The 26,658-nt window shown below is 31.8% G+C and overlaps 1 protein-coding gene across 1 annotated transcript; it reads left to right on the top strand.

The window, feature by feature from the left end:
- The first annotated feature begins 22,056 nt into the window (after positions 1-22,056).
- Positions 22,057-26,338, top strand: KNAT7 (homeobox knotted-like protein). The gene is made up of 5 exons (XM_039020029.2): positions 22,057-23,040; positions 23,150-23,270; positions 25,382-25,572; positions 25,722-25,853; positions 25,981-26,338. Exons 1-5 carry the CDS (start codon positions 22,720-22,722, stop codon positions 26,119-26,121), a joined length of 906 nt encoding a protein of 301 aa, XP_038875957.1. The 5' UTR covers positions 22,057-22,719; the 3' UTR covers positions 26,122-26,338.
- The last annotated feature ends 320 nt before the right edge of the window (positions 26,339-26,658 follow it).

The following is a 26,658-nucleotide window of genomic DNA, read 5'->3' as shown; positions in this document are numbered from 1 at the left end:
TTTGTATGAACGTTTTTTTTTTATGGAATGCATCTCTTCTAGATCTGGGGTATGATGAGGATGAAGAAGTTAAAGAAGCGTCAACCTAGTTGAAATGTTTTGATGCACCCTTGATCTCACTTATCTAGTATTCTGTTAAAAAAAAAATCTTTAATCTTTCTCTATTACATAGGTTATAAATTCTGAAAATTCGACCAAAGATTATTAATATAATTATAATATGGTACAACAAAAAGATTATCATATAATTTTAGAAAGGTGTAAAGCTAATAGTTTGACTACATATAAATTAATGGTTAAATTTACTAAAAATATTCTTGAAGTTTGAAATTTGTTTTAAATCAACCTTTTTTAAGTTTGAGAGTATAATTGAAGTAGAGTAATTTAACCAAAATTAAATAAACAAAAAGTAGCTAACTAAATGACAAAGAAAATTAATTATGAAGAGTAACCATAGTGACTTTCAATTATGATAATTATGTTATTTTATCATCTAGCTAAGTAATCAGTTATTTAATGATCTACTCAAAACTAATATCCAAAGTAATATTTTTGATTAAGATGGATTAAGTAGGTTTAAGTAATATTAATGCTTTTGTTGTCTTGTGAACAAAAAAGAAAAAAAAGACAAATTTTAACATATATAAACATGCGTGTGCTAGATAATAAAAGGTCTAGAAATTAGAGAAAAATAAATAATCAACAATCGAAATGAAAGCGAGTTGATGAGCTAAGGGATCAAGAGAAAAATTATGAGAGAGAAATGAAACGTGGATTTTGCTACAAGAAGTAATTTGGAAAAAAAAAAGAAGAAGAATCATCCTTAGTTCAATATTAAGACTTTATTTGTTAACGATTTTATTTTTAAAAATTATGTTTACAATCGTTACTTTCATGTTCTACCATTTTATTTTCTTTCTCTATATTATCTATTTTTTAAACATGTCAAGTTGAATTTCGAAGATTAAAAAATATAGTGTTAAATTTTGCATAAGCACAATTTTACAATTTTTTTAAACATAAAATAAAAAATAAAATAATTATTAAACGGGCTTAAAAGATATTTGTTTGTTGTTGTTTTAAATAAAATAAGTAATATAATCTAATGGTAGGGAAATAAACCAAACCAAAGTAGCCTGGGACTACATTTAATATAATTTTAAAATATTGGGAATAATATATACTTTTGTAGTGAGAATAATTAATGTAAAGGCTAACAAAATTAATTTTAAAAAAAAAATCAGAAAAAAAAGAGAGAGAGTTCTTCAGAAGAGCCAGACTCTCCATATGTCTGTGATGAGAAATTAAGAGACTAGAGAATATTCTACCCTTTTATTTATTTATTTATTTTAGAGCATAGAGAATATTCTAATGATCAGATTATTATTTTCAAAACTGTATAAATATGTCAAAAATTAAGTAAGAATAATTTGTGTTACTTTAATCCCTATAAGAATTTATCCTTGGAGCATTTAGTTTTTTTTCCCTATATTTTTATTGTTTTTTTTAATGAGAATCCGAAGACAAATAGAACATTTCTGATAATAGTAGTTTTTTCGTCCTTCGTCAAATGTCAACTTCAGCATAAATCAACGATATTAAAATTAAAAAATATATATTTAACAAATATGTTAGAGATTTAAATTTTTCTTACTCTATTTGTATTTGAACTCAAAAAAAGAAAGAAAAAAGTATCATTCAAAAAATATTAGGGCACATGTAGTAACCATTTCATTTTTAGTTTTTAGTTTTTGAAATTAAGTCTATTTCCTCCTCATTTCTTACAATGATTTGCATATTTTAAGTACAATTGTTGAATTTTTAGACAAATTTTAAAAACAAAAATAAGTTTTTAAAAGCTACAGTTATATTGATCCTTGTAATATATTTAATAGCAAGTTTATTCTAGTCCTAAACATCCAAAATACCTATTTTATTCGTTGAACTTTTAAGTTAGTTCATTTAGTCTTTAAACTTTTATTTTTTTTTTATTTTGTCCTTCAACTTAAAAAAAAAAACAATTATTTGGTACTTGCTATATTGTTTAATTTTTTCATCTAATATCCACTTACTTTGTATGTTTTGCTCTAATCTAAATGATTTGAAATCAAGTTCACATTAAGATGTCAGTACACTTAAAGTTCAATTATCGATACACACAATTTAAAATTTTAGAGATAAAAATGAAATAATTTTGAAATTTCAAGTAGTTACTAGTCTAGCATTGGTATGGCATCGTATGAGGCTTTATATGGAAGACCTTGTAAAACTCCAACGTGTTGGAATGAGGACGATGAATGACAATTGATAGGACCAAAGCTAGTTCAGACGACATCACATAAAATGTTAAATTAATAAGAGAAAATCTGAAGATAACTCGTAATAGACAGAAGAGCTATGTAGATAAGAGAAGAAGGGAGTTAGAATTTGAGATTAGGGATTGGGTATTCCTAAAGTTATCTCCATGGAAAAGGATACTCAAGTTTGGTAGGAAAGGTAAGTTGAGTCCCAAATATATAGGACCTTACGAGATAATTGAACGTGTAGGGCCAGTAGTTTACAGGTTAGCATTACCTACTGAGTTATCTAAGATGCACAATGTTTTTCATGTATCTATGTTAAGCAAATATGTATCTGACCCTAATCATATTATCCAAGAATAGCTAGTGCAATTGAAGGAGAATTTATTTTATGAGAAGGAACCAGTTTAGATTTTAGACAAGAAAGAGCAGGTGTTGAGAAACAAGACTATACCGCCAGTAAAAGTCTTATGGAGGAATCATGAAGTTGAAGAAGCTATATAGGAAGCTAAAGATCAGATGAAAAACAAATATTCACACCTATTCACGTGAGAAGTCTAGAGCAAATTTCAAGGACGAAATTTCTTTAAGGTGAAGGCAAATTGTAAACCCCTGAACTTGTTTTACTAATTAATTAAGTTTAAGTTCTCTTAATTATGTGTTAAAGATGTGTATTAAGAATAATGTAAAAGTAAACTAAGTATGTTTAATGAATGATGCGTTTGAACTGTTAAAAGAAGGAAATTTTCTAACTAACACGAGTGTATGCGCTCAGGTTGTAAGGTAGTTGACACATAAAAGTTAAACAATAGAAAGCTGTGAAAAAGAGCAAGAAATTATGCTAAGTACGGTATGTTGTGTTCTCAGATGAAGTAGAAGGAAGTTAACACTTGGAGAAAGTATAGGATTCCAGTGTTGGAGCTATGAGATGCCATGCGGTCAGTTCTGTTAAACTATGCGGCCAGAGGTCCAAGAAGGGGACATTATGGTTAAGCACAACAAAGGGGTATGAAGGAAGTATGCGACCAACCTTGTATGCCAATGTTGAGGCTAAGCTAACAAACAAGGTGACAGAGGATCATATGTTGAAGGTATCGCTCAGAGGATAAGACGATGAATAAAAGATGTGCTGACAGGAAAAAGGCTTAAATGGCCGCCATGCTATGCGATGAAGTTAAGCTGAGGAGTTCAGCCTAAGTAACTGGTAAGTAAGCCAGGTGGCAGTCTTAGAGATGTCAAGTGGAAGATAAGTATGCTAGGTGGCGTTTAATTTAAAGGAGAAATATAACATGCAACGGAAGAACAAAATCAATAAGCACTTAAACTAGATTTAATTTGAGTTTTAAGCATGTTGTTCATATGGCATTCATAAGTGGGTTTGAAACACATATTACCTTTGAAGATCTATTCCACAAATTTAGTAGAAATCCACCAAGATAGAGCTTGAATCTTCAAGAAGACCACCACCAAGATCTTCTCCACTATGCTCAAGTAGGAACGTGTAGTAGAAACACTTAAATCAAGTTAAATTGAGGATGAACAAGTGAGGGATGAGTAGGGTTTTCAGGTTTTCACTTCAGCAAGTAAAACTAAGATTGCTTAATGATCTTTATGCATGGAGCTTCTATATATAGATAGAATTCATACAAACCAATAGATTGCATAGAGGGCACCACCAACTTGGTGATCATCACAAGATTCAATTGGATTTTGGTGATAATCCATCAAAATGTGGTTAGTGGGTTTTTCCAAAAAAAAATGGAAAAATCCATTAACTTAAAAAATGATTTCAAAAATCATTTTATTTTATTATTTAAATTAGTTTTATAAAATTAATTAATTTAAATAAAATTAATTTTAATCAAAATAATATTAATTTAATATTTTAATATTAAATTAATAAATTTCAATTTCACCAATAAAACAATTTTATATTTAAATCATAATTTAAATACTAATTGATTTTCCAATTTCATTTAATTTCAATTAAATGAAACGTTTTTAATTGTATCATATACAATCAATCGAAAACCCTAAAATTGAATTTGAACATTTCAAATTCATAACCCTAATTTCATATATCAATACTCAATTTGTTATTCCAATTTAAAAACTAGTAGAGGGACCTAATGGACCTACAAATCATGAGCTCCAACGATCTGTAATTAATTCGTTAAACTCTTTAATCAAATTAATTACTATTCGTTAACTATCAAGACACATCATTATAACTCGATAGTTGCACTCTTCTCACTGTAGATATATTTCTGTCCATGTAAACCATAATCAGTAAGTCGATCCTTCACAGGTCGTTCGTAATTACAATTGGGTCAAAATTACCGTTTTACCCCTATAAGTATATCTTGTTCCTTAAGTTCCCACTGACCCTCTAATGAACAATTTGATTCATATTACTACTTATGAATCATGTCCCTCTTTATCATGAGAAGGCGGGATCCCGATTGTTCAAGACCTGGAATTACCATTTAAGAGAACAACCTATCTGCTAACCCTAAAATAGGTAAGAGTGAATTCCATCTTGCAAGGCTATGTCCCCAACTATCCATCTGGTCTTATCCCCAAAATGGAAGGTTTATTAAGCTATGTTATTGAACTACTCTCACTCATGCAGATCAAAGGATAATGTTGAATAAACAGGAATTCATAGCTAGTTCAGGATTAAAATCGAGTTATCCTAGGTTACTTTAGTATGAAATAGTCAATTTTAACAGTAAACGGTCGTTATAAAGAAAAGTAACTATTTCGTGGTCCAGTCTATATGCAAACTCATTGCATAGGATGCCCCCACTCACATGTCTCTACATGAATAATCTGTAGATCACATCATTTGTATTACCTATACAAAATGGGTCGCATCCAATAGTGTTACCAGAATGAGATACCTAATTTCATCCATATACTTATAAACCATTTAGATACTATTATCTTGATTCTGTTTATGTCACCACATAAAGTTAAAGCATTCATACTATAGTCATGGATATGTTTATTAGATTTTCATAATAGAATGCAAAATCAATAACTTTATTGAATAAGATACCCAATAATATTTTATTGATAGATAGAATGTTTAACACAAAATTTACGAACTACGAGTTCTAGGACATTCCCAACAATCTCCCACTTGGACTAAAACTCCAATGAGAATAAATATATACAATACAATGTTGAGAAACATAAAGCAAAATACAATAAACTAGGGCATCTCTAATACCATAGATATTCTCCCACTTACCCTAGATTATATTGCTCGGAGTCCTAGTCCAACCAGGTGGTCCTCGAACACTTTAGCCGAAAGAGCCTTCATAAATGGATCAACAAGGTTGTCTTCAGAGACTATCTTCGTGACACGTCTCCTCGATGTACTATCTCTATGATGAGATGGTACTTTCTTTCAACATGTTTTCCACGTTTATGACTCCTTGGTTCTTTTGAGTTAGCAACAGCATATCAGGAACTACTTCCAAGTCAGTTAAGAATTTTCATAGCCATATTGCTTTTTTAGCAACTTCACACGTGGCTACGTATTCTGCTTCTATCGTGGAGTCAACAATACAACTTCTCTTAATACTTTTCCAAACTATAGCTCCTCCATTGAAAGTGAAAACTGATCCTGAAGTGGATTTCCTTGAATCCAGGTCAGTCTGGAAATCAGAATCAGTGTATCCGATAAGGATCAAATCCTTAGGTTCATACACAAGCATATAGTCCCTTGTTCTCCTTAGATACTTGAGGATGTTTTTTTACAGCAGTTCAATGATTATGTCCTGGATTGGATTGGAATCTGCTGACGATTCATATGAAATTCTTGTCATTTCATCAACATCTTGAGGTGTCATAGGACACTGTTCCTTTGACCAATGAATTCCATGTCTAAAAGGTAACATACCTTTTTTGGAATTTTGCATATTATATCTTGACAACATCTTGTCAATATAAGATGCTTGAGATAATGTTAGGGTTCTATTCTTTCGATTTCCAAAAGATCTGTATTCCTAGAACGTATTGAGCATCACCCAAATCTTTCATTTAGAACTGTGTTGCTAACCATCTCTTTACATCAGCAAGGAAGCTTGCCTCATTCCCAATGAGCAAGATATCATCAACATAAAGAATTAAAAATGCTACAATCTTGTTGACTATTTTCTTGTATACACAAGGTTCGTCAACATTCTGTTCAAAGACATAAGATTTTATCGCAGTATCAAATCTTATATTCTAGGATCTTGAAGTTTTTTTTAACCCATAAATGGATCATTTAAGCTTACAGACTTTCTATTCCTGTCCTTGTTCAATGAACCCTTCTAGTTGAGACATAAAAATACTTTCATCAAGATGGCCATTTAGAAAAGCTGTCTTGGCACCCATTTGCCATTTTTCATAGTCATAATATGTGGCAATGGATAGAAGTATTCTAATCGATTTTATCATGGCAATAGGAGAAAAAGTTTCTTCATAATTAACCCCTTCTCTTTGGGTAAAACCTTTTGCCACGAGTCTAGCTTTATAGATTTGCACCTTGCCAGTTTGGTCTCATTTTCTTTTGTAGATCCATTTGCAACCTATAGGTTTAATCCCATGTGGTTGATCTACAAGTTCCCAGACAGAGTTGAAGTACATAGACTTCATTTCAATGTCCATGGCTTTTATCCACTGTTCCATGTCAACATCTTCTATTGCCTTTTTAAAGGTTAATGGATCCTCTAATCCATCATCATGTATGATGTTTTAAGTTTCTGTTAAACCCATATAGTGTTTAGGTTGCTGTATAACCCTTTCATTATGTTGAGACATACTCAACTCTTGAGACGGACATGACGGGATAACGACAATTGTTGATGGACCAGCTTGATCAACAACTATTGTTGATATTTCTATAACATTTTTGGTCATTTCTTGTAATATTAGTTTACTGCGAGATAGATGAATTTTAATATAATCTTCTTCCAAGAATGTAGCATTTGTCGATACAAACACTTTGTCTTCTTGGGGATCATAGAATAGTCCTCCTTTTATTTCTTTAGGGTATCCTACAAAGAGGCATAACTTCGAACGTGTTTCCAGTTTCTTAGGATTTTGTACCAACACATGTGCTGGACAACCCCAAATACGGAAATGACGTAAACTAGTTTTACGTCCTTTCCATAATTCATACGGTATTTCTGAAACACTTTTTGAAAGAACATTTAAAATATATACTGCAGTCTACACTGCATACCCCCAAAAAGATTGAGGTAACTAAGCATAACACATCATTGATCGAACCATGACTAACAAGGTTCGATTTCTCCTTTCTACAACACTGTTTTGTTGTGGTGTTCCAAGTGCTATGAGCTGGGATTGAATTCCATGATCTACTAGATAGTTCTGGAATTGTAAATCCATAGACTCATCACCTCAATCAGATCGAAGTGTTTTAATTCTTTTACTTAATAAATTTTCTGTCTTGTTCTTAAATTCTTTAAACTTTTCAAGAGTTTCAGACTTGTGACTTATTAAGTAAATGTAGCCATATCTCGAGTAATCATCAATAAAATTGACAAAATACTGATAGCAAATGTATCCATATCTCGAGTAATCATCAATAAAACTGACAAAATACTAATAGCCTCCTCATGCTTTTACACTCATCGGACCACATAGGTCAGAATGTATATGTTCGAGAGGCTCTTTGGCACAAAGACCTTTTTAAAAAAAACGATCTTTTTGTCATTTTTTCCTCAAGACATGATTCACATGGAGGTAAAGAACCATCTTCAAACTGGCTTAAATGACCTTTTTTTACCAATCTCACAATCCTGTTGAGATTAATGTGACCAAGTTTGAGGTGCCAAAGATAGGCATTAGGAGAAATTTTTCGTTTTTTATTTTGAGTTTCAGCCGATTTAAACATCTCTATTTTTAGAATGGCCTTTGCTTCAGTTGGTTTTAATATGTACAGGTTATTTTCAAGCCTTGCAGAACAAATATGAACACCTCTTGAAAAAAACAAACACTTCATTAGATTCAAAAGATATTCTGTACATATTTTCTAACAGGCAGGAAATGGAGATTAAGTTTCTTTTCATCTTAAGTACATAATATACATTCCTAAGTAAGATAAGATTCTCCAAAAAATAGCTTGAAATCTCCCACTGCATGAGTTTAAATGACTTCATCCGTTCCCACCTTGAAAGTCATTTCTTGTTCAGACAGTTGTCTCCAAGAACTAGTTTCTTGTAGAAAAGTGCAAACATGATTAGCGGCACCTGAATCTAATATCCAGATTAGGCGAGTATTCTTCACTAAACATGTTTCAACTACTAGTAAATCTGATTTACCTTGTTTCGCCTTTTCCACTTTCTTTTCCAGCAAATACTTTGGGCAGTTACGCTTTCAGTGCCCATCCTCTCTGCAATGGAAACACTTTCCTTTGGGACTTTTGTTTTTGTTTTTGTTTTTCTCAGCAGTGGTTTTCTTATTCCCTTTACCCTTCTTCTTCATTTGTACAGATTTATCTTTTGAAGAAGAGAGAACAAACTACTTGTTATCAGTGGGTTTTGTTCCAGACATAGACCCCTTAAAAAATTTCTTCGATCGAGAAATAACATTTACTTCTTTTTCTTTAAGTTTCATCATAGACTGATATGTCTGTAACTCATTGAACAACGTAGTCAAAGTATAAGTAATTTTGTTCATAACAACATTGGTTCTGAAAGGCATATAACTCTCCGGAAGAGATTCCAATATCATACTCACTTGACTCATGTCATCTATCATCGCCCCATGAGCCTCAATTAAAATGGACCATCATATCGAGAACATGTTCTCTAACGTTGGTACCATCTTTCATGCGAGTACTGTAAACATAATTAATGGCTTCATGTCGAACAGAGGATGACGGTTGTCCGAACATCTCCTTGAGCGACGCCATTATCTCACGAGCGGTGGGCATTACCTCATGTTTCTTATTAAGTACATTGGATATACTTGCTAAGATGTAAGCTCAGGCTTTTTCGTTAGCCCTAACCCATCGATCATAGATGTCCCGAACATTTCAGTTCACTGTTGTACGGGAAATCGAAGGACATTCCTCCATCAACACAAACATGAAATCACCACAACTAATATCGAATTAATGTTGGATTTCCAGTTTGAATATCATTCACCGTTAAATTTATCGGAAGCTAGCAGTTGTATAATTGAATTCGACATTGCTGAAAAATTTAAACAAATTCTATTAACCTTATGCATCTAAATCCAAATTTAGCAAAAATAATAAAGTACCCAAAAAATCTTTATTTATTTGCAACGATACTTTAGTAATTTAGAATAGTTGCTACCGTGGGGCAGTCAACAATCCTTCATTGAAGCAAGACAATTCTTGACCAAATACTATATTAGAATAACTCTTTTACTCCTATAGTTCTTTTGGTTATTGTTTTTTGTCAAGATCTTTACTAACAATTAGTAATTCTTGTAAATGTGACCCGCCATTTTCAAATTTTATAGAATGGTATGAATATGCCCTTGAGATGGAAGACAATACCCAAGACAAAACTATAGGACCCTATTCATTACTGAAGCTTGGGTTGTTCTGAATCCTATGTTACAACCCTCCATGGGGATCGTCGTGGTTAATGACTAGCTAGTGCCGTCTAACAACGATAGTAGGCGAAATATAGGAATCTCACGATTCAAACTAATGGAGGAGATCATAGGATAATATTGATACATTTCCTTCACCCACTTACTATGAACTACTTCATCCATTCACCTTGTTATTGACCCATGCAAACACTTTTTGAATGGAGTAGTCGCGATAAAAGCGACACGAACACGAGCATGGATCTCACGGTGTGAACTCTTAAGGACGTGAGAGCTAATAACTATATATCAAATATATTGTTAATCTTCGACTGAAGTGTTCTAAATGTTTGGATATCTATTTGCTTAGGTTTAAAAAACGGCTACTTTTAAACAACCTAAGTCTATATCATTTTTATCCAAGTATAACCTTTATATTTAGATATAACCCTACGATGTCTAAGTGTTTAAACCAGTTTTAAACCTCACACCACTCACGCAAGCTCATAAAATCAGTTAAGAACGCTAAATTTTTTTGTCATAATCCCCAGTATGAGGTGTTACGTAAACCGTCAACTTAAGTACCCCTAGCCTTAGACAGGTTTATGAACCAATTTGAGTTTGTAACTAAATTTTATAAGGTAACAATCTATTTTAACAGTTAAAACTAGTTATTAACCTAAGTAAGCATGCTGTGTATTTTGTTATGGATTTTAAAGTCTAATTTCAATTTTATAAAAACTTACAAAAAATTAAACATGCTAAAAATATACAACATATCAAAGGTATTCAAAATAATATTTATATTAAAAGAAACCCTATACATGCATATTATATATTATAAAAATTTATAACATACGTCCAATGCATGTAACATGCTTCCTACAGTGGGATTTTAAATCTACATGGCATACTGTATGTACATACAAGATTTATTTAATTATAACATATATTCACATGCACAAACAATTAAACACATACTGATACGGTTTTAGTTTTGGCATTTTTAAGCAAACAAAAGTCTAAGTATTATAAAAAACAGGTAACAGCTTCAAATAGCCTCCGGACCACTCGAACAGTTCCAAACCAGACCCAAATGGCTTGAACCGGATGTGAACCACCTGAACCGGACCAATCAAAACATTTTTGAAAGAGAACGGGTCAAGTTTGAAAAAAACCGGCCAAACCAGTCAATCCTCGAAAAACCGATTCAAGAATCTCGCTAAACTCAATCTTTCGCTCTAACTCAGAATAACACTCGAACTTGATTCAAAATCTCGCTTGAACTTGATCTCTCGCTTGAAATTCTACTAAAATCTTGCTCGAACTAGAAATCTCGCTCAAACTTGATTCAAAATCTCGCTTGAACTCGAAATCTCAAAAATTCCATTAGAAGGTTGCTCGAAACGAAATCTCGCTGGTATTGGGAGTAGCGTTGCAACGCTCAAGGGCAACGTCGCAACATTACCTGATGTAGATCTCGTTCTCACTGGATTTGAACAAAAACCTCGCTAGAACTTTGAGTAGCATTGCAACGCTACCTGGGCAGAAGCTCACGATCTGGAAACTGCAACTCGGCATTCTTCACTTCTTTCTTCAATTACATCCTAATTTCAACTTCTAATGACTCCATATAAATTATAGACTCTTAAACACACATTAAGGCTCATCAAATAAGAGCCAATTGTAAGAGAAACAACATAATTGAAAGGATTCAAATGCCAAAACACTGGAAAAACCATATCAGCATACTATTTTTATACAGTTCATGAAGAACACCTACCAAACTCAAATTAACAATAATTAAGCGCTTAAACCATGCTCTGATACCAATTGAAGGAGTAATATAACATGCAAAAGAAGACTTCAGAATCAATAAGCACTTAAACTACATTTAATTTGAGTTTTAAGCATGTTGTTCATATGACATTCATAAGTGGGTTGAAGATCTTTTCCACGAATTCTGTAGAAATCCACCAAGATAGAGCTTGAATCTTCAAGAAGACCACCACCAAGATCTTCTCCACTATGCTCAAGCAGGAACGTGTGCTGAAAACACTTAAATCAAGTTGAATTGAGGATGAACAAGTGAGGGATGTGTAGGGTTTTCAGGTTTTCACTTCAGCAAGTAAAACTCAGATTGCTTAATGATTTTTATGCATGGAGCTTCTATATATAGATAGAATTCATGAAAAACCAATAGGCTACATGGAAGGCACCACCTACTTAGTGATCATCACAAGATTCAATTGGATTTTGGTGATAATCCATCAAAAATTGGTTGCTGGGTTTTTCCCAAAAAATGGAAAAATCCATTAACTTAAAAAATGATTTCAAAAATGATTTTATTTTATTATTTAAATTAGTTTTATAATTAATTAATTTGAATAAAACAATTTTAATTAATTTTTAATTAAACTCTTAAATTAAAATAATATTAATTTAATATCTTAATATTAAATTAATAAAATTTCAATTTCATCAATAAATAAATTTTATATTTAAATCATAATTTAAATATTAATTTATTTTCCAATTTTATTTAATTTCAATTAAATTAAATGTTTTTAATTGTATCATATACAATCAATCGAAAACCCTAAAATTGAATTTGAATATTTCAAATTCATAACCCTAATTTCATACATCAATACTCAAATTGTTATTCCAATTTAAGAGCTAGTAGAGGGATCTAATGGACTTACAGATCATTAGCTCCAACAATCTGTAATTAATTCATTAAACTCTTAAATTGAATTAATTACTATTCGTTAACTATCAAGACGTACCACTATAGCTTGATAGTTGCACTCTCCTCACTGTAGATATATTTCTATCCATGTAAATCATAACTAGTAAATGAATCCTTCATAGGTCGTTCGTAATTACAGCTCGGTCAAAATTATCGTTTTACCTCTGTAAATATTGTTGAATTTTATGTCCTAAAACTTGCAGTTTGTAAAAGTTAAACATATTCTATTAATAATAAAAGATGTTATTTAACATTTCTTCAATAAAGGTATTGAATCTATTAATTGCATTGATGAAGTCCAAATCTAATAAACTAAGATCTATTGCTATTACATGAATACTTGAACTTTATGTAGGTAAGATGGATTAAATTCGAGAAAATAGCCAAATCGGTCTATAGTACATGATTAAGGTTGGGTACCTTATTCTGGTAACACTATTGGATGCGACCTACTCTGTAGCTATTACAAGTTTTTGTAAAGATACTACAAACGAAGTGATCTAGATTCGTTCATGTAATGACATGGGGAGTGGGGGCGTCCTGTGCAATGAGTTTGCATAAGATCGAACCAAGAAATGAGTCACTCTTACTTTATAATGCTATTTACTGTTTATGACTGACTTTTTTACTTAGATGACCTAGGTGACTCGATCTTAATCTTGAGCTAACTATAAAATCCTGTTTATTCGCGATTATCCTTAGATTTGCATAGGTGAGGGTTGATTCATTAGCGTCGGCTCAATAAGCCTCCCATTTTATGGGTAAAACCAGGTAGATAGTTGGGGACATAGGGTGCAAGACGAAATTCATACCTACCTGATTTAGGGATAGGAAAAAGGTTATTCTCTTAAGTATTGAATCCATAGGGCCCCACCCTCTCACTCGCTCGAGAGGGATCCACTTAATGATTGGATCATAAACCAATTATTTATTAGAAGATCTGTTGGAACTTAAGAAACAATAAGATCGATGGTAAAACAGCACATTGACCCAATCGGTATTACGAACAACCTGTGAAGGGTCAACTTACTAGTTATGGTTATATCGCGTAGACACAAATATATTTACAGTGAAGAGAGTGCAACTGTCAAGCTATAGTGGTATGACTCGATAGTTAACGAATACTGATTAATTCAGTCTAAAGAGTTTAGTCAATTAATCTTATTCGTTGGAGCTCATGATCTGTAGATCCATAAGGTCCCTCTACTAGCTCGTAAAACATGAACACCTTGAATTATTAAATTGTGTAAATTTGGAATGATATCAATTTGAGTTGTTCAAATTTAATTTCAATTTGAAAATGTTCAAATTGAAAATATGATTTTTAAGTTTGAATTAGTTCAAAATAAAATTGGGGTTTGCTTAATTATATTCGATATAATTAACGTTTAATTTGTTGAAATTAATCAAAATTGAAGAGTGTATAATATTTAAATGTTGATTTAAATATTAATTACATGAATGAGATTCATGTTTAAAATTAGGTGCGTGCTTAATTTAATATTTGATATTAAATTAATTAATTAATTAAATATGTTTAATTAATTATAAATTCAAATTAATTCCAATTTTTAATTCAATTTAAGAAATTGGATTTTGATTTAATAAAATTATGAATTAATTAAATCAGGATTTTAATTAATTTGGAATTAATTAAAATTATAATTGAAAAATATGAAATTTGGAAATTTGAAGAGAAAGTAGGATTTTCCCACAAAACCTCTTAGCATGAGGTGTGCTTCATGCTTAATCCCACCTAATTCCACTAATAACTTGAAGTAGTTGCTGGCCAAAACTTTTGTTGATGGTGTTTGCATGCTGAAGAGTAATAAAATACTTCCAATTTTTTTGAGACAAAGAGGATGGACTGAGATTTTGAATGCTGGAAGTTAGTTTCTGCACTTCATCTTCTTCTCTCTTCAAACCCACAAAAACCTTCACCAAATTCACTCAAATCTGAGTTTCACCACTTAAATTCAAGGATGAGAATAGTAGAGAAGATCTCTTGGTGGTTCACTGTCAATTTGAAGCTGATTTGAAGTGAAGAATAGCTTGGAATTGGAAGATTTCATCAAAGGTATGTTATTTCAAACCCTCTTGTGAAAGCATGCTTTTAGAACTCAAATTAAATATAATTAGAGTGCTTATTGATTCTGTTTGCTTCCGTTGCATGCTTGTGTATTCCTTCAATACATCTTATTCCTTAAGTTCCCACCGACTTTCTAATGAACAATTTGATTTATAATACTACTTATAAATCATGTCCCTCTCTATCATGAGAAGGCGGGGTCCCGATTGTACAAGACCTGAAATCAGCACTTAAGAGAACAACCTATCTACTAACCTTAAAATGGATAGGAGTGAATTTCATCTTGCAGGACTATGTCCCCAGCTATCCATCCAGATTTATCCCCAAAATGGAAGGCTTATTGAGTAGAGTTGTTGGATTACTCTTACCCATGCAGATCAAAGGATAATCCCGAATAAACAGGAGTTTATAGCTAGCCTAGGATTAAAATTGATTATCCTAGGTTACTTTAGTATGAAATAGTCAGTTTTAACAGTAAACGGTCGTTATAAAGAAAAGTGACTATTTTGTGGTCCAGTCTATATGCAAACTCATTGCATAAGATGCCCCCACTCACATGTCTCTACATGAATGATCTGTGGATCACATCATTTGTATTACCTATACAAAATGGGTCGCATCTAATAGTGTTATCGGGATGAGATACCCAATTTCATCCATATACTTATAGACCAATTAGGCTATATACTATTAACTTGATCCTGTTTATGTCACCACATAAAGTTAAAGCATTCATACTATAGTCATGGATATGTTTATTAGATTTTCATAATAGAATGCAAAATCAACAACTTTAGTGAATATGATACTCAAGATAAATAGAATGTTTAACACAAAATTTACGAACTGCGAATTCTAGGACATTCCCAACATAATTAAGCTAGAATGCCATACAAGCCTAAATATAAATTAACATGATGAAGGAAAATAGTTGGCAAACAAAATTTCTTATGCCTAAGGGAAGGAATGCTGCTGTCATTGGAAGACTTGGGAAGTGAGAGAGTTATGGGCAAGCTTGAAGGAAAGTTGGAGGATTCCAATCAACTCGAAGGGAGCAATGCTCAATTTCTAAGGTAAATAAATGTTAAGATGTTTATGAGCGAATTTGTAGAAAGAAGTTTAGCTAAATGAATGCTGGGATTAAAGTTATGAAATCTAGAATATTGAAATTTGAAATGATGTTATGGATGACTAAGCAAGTAGCTACATACAAGAACAGTCAAGCAACCCAATTGATGATATGTGTTTATGCATAGACAAAGAGTTTACAACTAAAGCGCTCTGAATACGTCGCGTAATACACGTTCAGCGCATAGGCTAAGAAGGTGTATCGATACTTATCCAAGCATCTCGAGGAAATATATCTAAACTTTTAGCAAGTTATAAGATAAGATGACTAAAGATAGCTGATGGGGTGAAGATGGGCTATGATGCATTGAACTTAGTTGTGATACGACAAATTACTAGTATGCGATGAAGTTAAGTTTGTGTACTAAGCTCAAAAGGGAGCTAGTTCTACTGACCAAAGAACTTTTCCTTATTTCAGGGAAACGCAAATAGAAGAGGCTTATAGACCCTTGGATAAGTAGCTTAAGATAGTGAGTGACTAGTTTTCAAAATATTTGCTAAGTGCTTTACTTATGAATGTTCAACACATAGTTACTTTTACTTTAATATTCAATGCATGCTTTTAGTAATGGGAATCACGTTTAACACATGATTGATGTTTTAAAAGACATTTTTTTTTTTTTTTTTTTTTTATGAATGTGTTCCACTTGCACTCCACTTGCGTTTTCATGCCATGACTTAGCATCTAAATGAGTTATTTACTGATTCCTGTAAGTTTGACAAGCATGCTATTTAATGATGTTAATATAAATGATAATATAAAAACCTAATCTGAAGATTTGGTACCGAAGGTATGGTAAGGTACCCAGTTATATGATGATCCTTGCTACCGAAAGTATAGTAAGGTAAACAGGATCCTAATAAGTTCTACGTGCACGTAAGACTTATGTTATCGACATTGATGAGATCGAGCAAAAGGGCTCTCTCTCAACTAAGGTTAGGAGGGATTAAGCAAAACTGTTCTCCCGCATGTTCAGGCAAGGGAGTAGAGGAATTCTATATGATATGTTGATGAGTTTTAAACTAGGGTTTCCATGTTATATTTTCTTTATTTCCTAGCTGTTATTTCTAAACCCTAGTATGTTAATGAGAATGTTTAATTATTAAGTTGTTTATACTATTAGTTATGGAAGCATATTTTCTTTGAAGAAGTCACTCACTAAGCTTCCAGCTCACTTTTTTTTTTTTTTTTAATGTTTTCCTCCCCAGGTAGCGATCAATATTTTGAGGCGCAGCAATTCTGCCAGCCAGTCACTTCTTAGACCCTAAAAAAGTTTGAAGCTTAGGTGGCTCATCATGTTTTGCTAATCTAGTTTTTATGTTCATGACATGGGGACAGGGTAGAGTTTATGTTGAACAAATGTTGTAAATAAGTTTGGTTTTTCTGAAAATGCTAGGTATGTTAAAGTTGATATTCTGATTAGCAGTAACTTGTGTACTTGGAGCTGTTGTTGAGATTATGTGTTAAATTCTAGAAAATTATAAACTGCTAATCAGGTTTAGCAGTTATGAAGGACGCAGGTTCACAGTAGTATGTTGGCAGTAGTTGTCATAGAAGAGTTGACAACTGTTGTCTTCACATCTCTTCACGGATTAAGAAGGTAATCTGATGAAGGGTGTGACAAAACACTAATACGTTGGATATTAAAGTGAATTTTATAAAAATCACAGTTGACAACAATTATCTTAAAAGCTACAATAATCTCAAAGGAGCCTTCATTTGTTAGCTATAAAACACTTAATTCTCCATTTTATTTTAACCTTTTAAAATTATCCTATTAAATTCCTTGATTAGGTACCCTTTTTTTTTTTTTTTTTTTTTAATGTTAAAATTTATAACAAAAATTTAGGTAATATTTAAGGCTCGATTTGATAACAATTTTATTTTTGGTTTTATGATATGAAAACCATGTTTCTTCCTCCCAAAAATTATGGCTCCGTTCCATCATTATTTAGTTTCAATTTAAAATTTGGTTTGATTTTTTAAAACTAGGGGTATTCAAATAACCTAACAACCCGAACAATCCAGACTACCCCGTCCAAAATGTAAGGGTTGGGTAGAAAAGGATTGAAGTTTTCTATTTTTATTGGGTTGGATTGGGTTGTAGGTTGTGGGTTGGCTAAAAAAAATTTGGGTTGACCAGACCCAACCTGTATTATATATATAGTTTGATTACTTTGTATTGATTAATTGGTGAATTTTTATTTTTTGTTAAAAAAATTGTATGATATTTGTCTTTGTTTACCGTTTGCAATAAATATCATAGATATTTAGTATTTAACATTTGAATTTTATGATATTTTAGTTATTAGTCATGTGTTGTATATAAATTTACATATTTTTCATTAAAAATAAAAAAATAAGTTATAACTCGACAACCCAACCTAATCAAATCCGAATTTTTATGTTGGTCCAAAAAATAACCTCAACTCAATTCAACCCAACCCTTTAGACCGCTATTTAAAACATTCAACAAATTGATAAAAATAAATTAAAAAATCTATAAATAGAATAGATGAATAGTCTTTATTTTAGCCTAAACTATTGCTTTATTTATATTTAAAATATATAAATAGATAGATACCTAGCATAGAATGCTATTTAAAATATGAAACACACACAACAACCCTATCAATGAACAAAATTCAACCCACACATTAATAAAATTATTTCTCTAAAGTTGGCATTACTCATATTTGCCCAAATACAAAGACAGAGCCATAAATTTCCATAAGAAGAGTCAAAATTTATATTACATTAACAACATACAAATTTTATATTATCAACTATTAACATATTTTATGTAAGGACTTAGTAGAAAAGTAGTGTAAATATTGATGACGAAACTAAAGATTCCAAAAAATAAGAACCGAAACAAAAACAAATATATATTTGAAAGATTAACGTTGATTTGATATATAATATATTTAGATTAAAGAAAATATATGCATACAAAGGTTAGTCAATCCTCCATCCAATTATATTTCGCCTACTATTTTTGTTTTCATTCTCAGTCTAGTCTTTTTGCTATTAATCATTTTCAAAACTACAGTAAAGAGCTGAAACTTTTGAATTTTAATCAGATAGATACAGAATCTGTAATTTTAAATAGTTTTTCAAATATTGAAAAATAAATCAAAATATTTATAATTATAACAAAATTTTATTGTCTATCTATGATAGATCGTGATAAATTACTATTTATATCTATTTGATAAATATAGATTGTAGTCAATCGCGATCCTAGATTGTGATATTATGCTATTATTTGTAAATATTTTTAACAGTTTTGTCAATTAAAATAATTTTTCTTTTAAATATCTAATTTGTTTGGTTTATCAAAATGGGTTATATAATAAGAAAAATCAAGGATTTGAGTATGTTTTTAAATTTATTGTAAAAAAATAGTGATAGATAATTTTTTTTTTTAAAGTTAATAATAAACTAACAATGTTGATGTTCGGATCTCGTTCGCATTGGCTCTCATTGTGGATGCTCGGTGACCTTGACCTCTAGCTTACCTTCCTCTAGTCTAGTCTCGATCTTATCTTAGCTAACCTATGTAAAAGATTCTTGCACTGGTGTGCTGCTTGGCCTATTGCACTCTAATGCTCGAGTTATTATTAGAAGTAGTTAATTCAGGTAAACACAAAGAAATAAGGTCATATCTCTCTTTTTGAAATTACTTATCCTTCCTTTATGGGGTGGATGATGGAGTTAGAGGTGTTAAAAAAGCCCAATCAACCCAACCCAACCCATACAGTTTGGGTTGGATTATCAACTCATTTGGGTTGGGTTGGGTTCAAATAAATGAATTTTTTGTGGGTTGGATTGGTTCATGGGTTCACCTAAAATGACCAAAACCAACCCGAACTTATTATTAACTTTATAATGTATAGTTTTTACTTATGATACAATCATATATACATATATTTATTTAAGTTTTATCATTTTTTTGGATAATTTATTCACCAACAACTCCTAAAAATAATTTTTTAGCACTTTGGAAAGAAAATATTCATCATATAAATTAAAATTGAGTTGTTAATATTAATTCAATATATGAAAATAATTAAATCAAATTTTTACATATTAACAACTTACTTTCTTTTAGAACAAAAATAACCCGATCAACTTGAACCAACCCAACCCAAATGTTTCATGGTTGGGTTCATCTTTTAAGAATGGTTATTTGGGTCGAAGAAATTAACAACTTGAACAATTGAGTTAAATCCAAAAAGTCCTTCAACCCAATTCAACCCACAAACACCCCTAGATGAAGTTATTTATAAGCCAAACTTCTTGACACATAGTTGTGTGTGACGACCAAGTTGTTGGGGACATTTCTAGTGCTCAAGGTTGCAGAGTGTTAGTTCGGCCTTGATTCATTATTTTTTGATTGGCATGTATTTACCAGGGTTGGTTGGCCCAAGCCTCGAGACACTTACATTTTCGTTTTGGAAGGTACTCTCTCCTATGCCCTTTTGTCGATATCTTTAGGCTTGGGTCCCATAGACTTTGGACCTTGCCTTAAGCAATCCTTGATGGAAAATATAGACTAAATTTAAGATTAATTGGAGATTAAAATAGTATTTTAACTAGAGAAGAGTGAGGACACAAATGAATTAAAATGTGATTATATAAATATATAAATAATTATTTGTATTATTCAATCCAAAACATCACAACTAACATATCCCATCCGACTTGCCCAATTAATACTCCATTCACACGATCACAAAAAGGAAAAAAAAAAAAGAAAAGAAATAAAAAAGAAATAATAATAATAATAGTAATAATAATTTAAAAAATGTAGGGGGCTGATCTAACGGCTAGGATCAACCGATCAAATGAAGAAACCTGATTAGCCGGTAGTTGACGAAACTGGGACCCACTCGCCATACCAACTTGGCGCGTAAACGCCCCAATAGGAGTTGGTGCGGAGTCATTTTGTGTCTAACCAACCGTTTCCTTAATTCTTAATTTTCCAAAATTCAATTAATAAATTAATATTATATATTATAATTATTTAAAAAAAATGGATGAGAAAATTTGAAAAAAAAAAAGAGTATAAAACAACAGCTTCAACCATGCACAACCGTGACAGCTCAACCCTCAACCAGTTTTCTTAAATGTTAATTAAACTTTATTTATCTATGAAATTCAAATATCAATTAGTTGGGTTTTTTTAAAGTTATTTATTTAGGTTTACCAATTATATGGGTTTTAACCTAATTTCAAGCTTTAATTTTGATAATCTTAGGTTTTCTTGTAATTAAGAAAATATACACATATTTATGTGAAGAACTTAGTAAGGGTTTTTGTTTGAATAATCCCCCTATGTTCCCATTTTTTTTATTTTTAGTTCCATTAATATTAAGATTATTATTTTGAATTAATTAAGACAAGTTTGCATAATAATATAAGAATAATATGGGGTGGGATTTAATACAAGTACATGAACAAAAAGAAAATGCATGTGCTCTATAAACTAAAAGTACATAATTGTAATTATATTTTTCTATTTTAAAAATCTCAACCTTGGAAAACATAATGTCAAAATCAATGTATTTTTTTAGATGAGACAATATAATTTGACCATATATATATATATATATTTTGTTGTCTCTATACTTAACTTTGGAATTCAGATAAGAAAATATGTAATTTTTGTACATTTATATGCCACTATAATTTTTAGTTCGTTCGAAATATATTCATAGTAAAAATATAAAGTAGTTTTTCTTAAACACGACTTAATGATCAAAGATCGGTTGAATAAAGACATAAGAGACCAACCATATCTTTATCCAACCAACATATTATTTTTTTTTAAAAAAAAAATACATACCAATTCCTCATACATGGACATGAATATCAAAAAAAAAAAAAAAAAATGATGCTTGAGCAAATGTTGAAATTGATTTTCTTTAAAAAAAAAATAAAATAATTTTAAATTGATTTTTCAATAATTAGTTAGAGATGATTTGGTGAAGTGATTGACCGATAATCACCCAAAAGAGTTGCCCTCATTTTATTCCTTTATCTATATTTATATATATTATGTAATTGATTTGATATAAAATAAAAGAAAATATTTAAGTACATCATGGACAACGACTATCTTTTTACATTTTATCAAATTGTCCAATTATAATTTATGATAGGTTAAAACTACATTCAAGTAAAACTCTAAAACAAAGTATGAGTCGGAAACATGCACTTAGAGATTATGAAATTGGTTTGGCAACTTTTAGGTGTTTATTTTGGACATCTCATCTTCCTTTAACCTAACCTAATGAATTAATGAAAATACTAAAAAAGAAATAAAGAAATAAATAAAGAATCAAAGTCCAAAAAAAAGAAAAAAGGGAATTGAAATGTGTCAGGGTGCGGGCATAGAAGAGCAGCTTTATCTCCCTTTCCTAGTAATGATTCCGTAGCTCTCTTTTATCAATGCTCCTTTAGCCTTAATACAAAACAAATTCTCTCTCTCTTTTCTTTCTTTCTTTCTTTCTTTCTTTCTTTCTTTCCTTCTTCTTCTTCTTCTTCCCTTTTCTCTGTTTGTAAAATTTTCTGAAATTCTCAGACCTGGTGCAGAAAGTTTTGTGTCTCGGATCCCTATATACCCTTCTCTCTCTTCTTCATTTCACACCATTAACGAGAAAACTGACTCTTCTCTATCACCATATTCATTCAAAACAAAATCCCAACAAACCCTCTTTTCTTCTTCTTCTTCAATAAACAATTTCACTTTCAGGAACTCACTCACTTCTTGTTTTCTCTAATTAACCCTTTTTTACACAACCTCTTTTGCTTTTTTCAGCTAATTTTACTTGGGTTTTTGGAGGGGTTATTTCAAATGCAAGAACCTGGGTTAGGAATGATGACGGCTGCCGGTGGCTCTAGTGGTGCCTTAAGTGGCGATGTTTCCGTTTCCGGCGAGGGAGTTCATAACGGTCAACTGAAGGCGGAGATTGCTACTCATCCACTTTATGAGCAGCTTCTTTCAGCTCATGTTGCTTGTCTTCGTGTTGCTACCCCCATTGATCAGCTTCCGATGATCGACGCTCAGCTTTCTCAATCGCACCATATTTTGCGATCTTATGCTTCTTCTCAGCAGCATCACCAAAATGCTCATTCCTTAACGCCTCACGAGCGCCAAGAGCTTGACAATTTTCTGGTTATTTTCTTTTTAAAAGAAGATTTCGTCGAGTTTTGTTTATTTTTGGGAACTGGGTTGAATTTCATTTTATTTTATGATGGGGTTTCTTTTCTTTTCTTTTTTTCAGGCACAGTATATGATCGTTTTGTGTTCTTTCAAAGAGCAGCTTCAACAACATGTGAGAGTCCACGCAGTTGAAGCTGTTATGGCCTGCCGTGAAATTGAAAATACTCTACAAGCTCTTACAGGTACATATTTATATCTCATGTCAATTCCTCCAAAACAAGAAAAACAAAGAGAAACCCATCATTTTTCTGTAGTTTTGAATGTGCATAAACCTTGAAAAGTTACAGTACATGTATATATATGTGTGTGTGTGTGCATGTTGTTCTCTATATTCTACATGATACATGGTTTCTATGTTTTATGAGTGTATTGAGTTGTTAAAACCCAGAGGGTTTTAGTTTTGCTTTGAATTTGGATCCAAATGAGGGGAACAAAACAAAGGGGGGAGAAATTTTGAAAGGGGGTTTTGTTTTGGGGGTTGAGAGATGATGAGGATTGTGGTGAAAGCAGGCATGGAAGTGGGTGCAAAAAGAGGTCCCTACTTGTGAACACCAAAGATTGTAGTTTGGAAAAGGATTGGTCTGTTGGGTTCGGTGAGGGTACCACCAATAGGGGACACCAACCGATAAGATTGCTTGCCCTGGCAATACTTGTTCCACTGTAAACAATAATAATATTCTCCCTATTATTATATTTCTTCATCTTTTTGCTTTGTAAAGATAGTACATGAACCTATCTCTAGCTAGTTCTTTTCCTATCTCTCTTCTCTCTCTCTCTCTCTCTATATATATATATATATGTATATGTATAAAAGTAGACCATAAAAGCTACACTTATCTTATATGATTACATTAATCACCAACATATTATTTTTAATCATTCAAGGACCTAATATTTTTGAGGATATGGATATACCCAACAAGAAACATGTATTAAAAAAAAATCTTCATTGGTGAGACTGGCCTTTTTAGTTATATGATTTAACAAACAATCTGTTGAATGAAAGGGTTGGCATTCAAGCAGTTGATTGGTGGAGGGGTTGAAGAAACTAGATATATTATGATCATAAAGTAATCTGTTGCTTATTGATTGGGTTTGCCAGTTTTAGACCTGCCCACCTACAACTACAACAATGGTCCCGATTCTCAATTTCTATACCCTCCATGGAGTTCTTGATCGGTTATTCTGCTTTTTGAGTCTTTATTTGAACCCTAACCTTTGTAGAATGCATATAAACTATTCATTACTGTGTCTGCCAATGGGTGCTGCTGAGGACCCAAGGGCTGTGGTGTAGGGTCTTAAATACCAATACAAGCTTTTATATTAAAGACCCTAGGCCGCCTAAAGGTCATTGGAGGCTCATCCTGACAGTATTAACTAAATGGCTGCACTTTATGCAGCTTTTTTGGTCTGCTAAATTTGGATAGATTATAACTATTAAGATCCCAAGATTTGGTAAACAAGTCAAACTACTTAGTTATTATAGTCATTCAAAGTGTTTAGACATTAATGTTTTCATTAATGTCTTCATTAATGTCTAAACACTTTGAATGACAATAATAACTAAGAAGTTTGACTTGTTTACCAAATCTTGGGATCTTAATAGTTTATTAAGTTATTCTTGAAAAAAAGAAAAAAAAGCATTCTTCCTTTTGAGCTGGAGATTCAAATTCTCTCTCCCTTATCTTAATAATCTACAATGCGAGAAAGCTCAAAGTGCTTTTGTTTAAATTAAATTCAGATGGTTTTTTTCTTTCTTTTTTTTTTTTTTTGTCTGCTATAAACTTTTTACGAGAGCTATTGCTAAAAAACATATGGTTTTTGATTAAACAATGTTGCTTGTTGTAATAGCATATGCATATGAATCTAAACTTGTCATCTTATCCTAAAAACTTGGGTGGTTTTGAATTGTCACATCCTTAATTTTATTTATTGTTTTGGTAGGAAAGAAAGTCAAAGATATGTTGAAATGACAAATAAAATAACATCATGTGGGTTTAATGTCATATCAAGTTGTGTAGGAGAAGAGGTTGTTAAAATATAATGAGATTTTAAGTACAGTTAGTTGTATGATGGAACCTTCAATGTTATTTTCTAACGGAAAAAATATGATTGTCCCAATTATTGACAACGCCAAAGTAGGTTAGAGCTTGCTTTTGTTGTTGATGATGTTAGCTCTTATCAAAGTTTAGGCTCTTGAAAATTTGAAGCATTTCTCATTACCAAACATAGAGACATTAAAGATTGAAAGTGTCCTTTACCAACTTTGTATGCTATTTATCATGTTCCTCAGGAGTGAGCCTTGGTGAAGGCACCGGTGCAACAATGTCAGATGATGATGACGACGTTCCGATGGACTTCTCGCTTGATCAATCCGGCGCTGATGCGCACGACATGATGGGGTTCGGGCCACTGCTTCCAACCGAATCTGAAAGGTCATTGATGGAGAGGGTCCGACAAGAATTAAAGATTGAGCTGAAACAGGTTCCCTTTTCATGGTTATAAAAAAGGCTTTCCCATTACATTGCAGATTAAGAGGGAAAAACAAAAAACTAATTTATATGAACAAATTTGGGGTATTGGAGATGAACATGAACCTGATCTACAGTCTACAATGTGGTGTTGTTTTGCAGGGTTTCAAGTCAAGAATTGAAGATGTGAGAGAGGAAATATTGAGAAAAAGAAGGGCAGGGAAGTTACCTGGGGATACAACTACAGTTTTGAAAAATTGGTGGCAACAACATTCTAAGTGGCCTTACCCAACTGTAAGTAAAGAAAAACACAAACAAACAAAACACTCATCTTTTCTTTTCGTTTCGAACAATATTCGAATCGAAACCATGAATAATTCTATGTTCCAACCTCTATAATATCTCGTCTTTCCTATTTTAGGAAGATGATAAGGCAAAGCTGGTGGAGGAGACAGGGTTGCAGCTGAAACAAATAAACAATTGGTTCATCAACCAAAGGAAGAGAAACTGGCACAGCAACTCTCAGTCAGTGACATCCTTGAAATCCAAGCGCAAGAGATAAAAAGAAGAGAAACAGAAAATTTTTCATCAAATTATAATATGAAATATGTTATAGCTTTTGGTAAAAGGTTCTGACAGAGTAACATGCAGAAACATGGGATTAAGCTTACTGTAAAATGAGGTTAGAGAGTCGAGCATATTGTGACAGAGATTTGATTAACATGTCTTTTCTTTAAGGTTGTAAATTGTTGGCTTTTTTAATACCATCAAATTCTAGATTTCTTGCGCTTTCATATTTTTAAATTTTGTATTTTTGGATTTTCTCCCATATTATTCATAATTCTATGAAATGAGCTAGTCATTACAAGAAAGATCACTTTCAGTAATAAAAAAAAAAAAAAAAAAAACATTACTACAAATTGAAAAATGCCACTAAATGTTTTAGCAATGCCTAAGTGCTCATTGCTGTATCCATTATTGTATCTTCATAGTCAATACTTTTAGTAACACGTTCTTCGTGCGTTCCTAAAACGTTAGTTTACTAAAACCTTACCTTAGCAACATTCTATGCGTTGCTAATGGTAATTTACAGTGCTAT

The sequence above is a fragment of the Benincasa hispida genome, chromosome 12 (assembly GCF_027475165.1).
Source record: "Benincasa hispida cultivar pf3 chromosome 12, pf3_genome.v1.1, whole genome shotgun sequence".
NCBI lineage: Eukaryota > Viridiplantae > Streptophyta > Magnoliopsida > Cucurbitales > Cucurbitaceae > Benincasa > Benincasa hispida.
The sequence above is the reverse complement of the archived record's forward strand: the minus strand, read 5'-3'. Positions and strand labels throughout refer to the sequence as shown.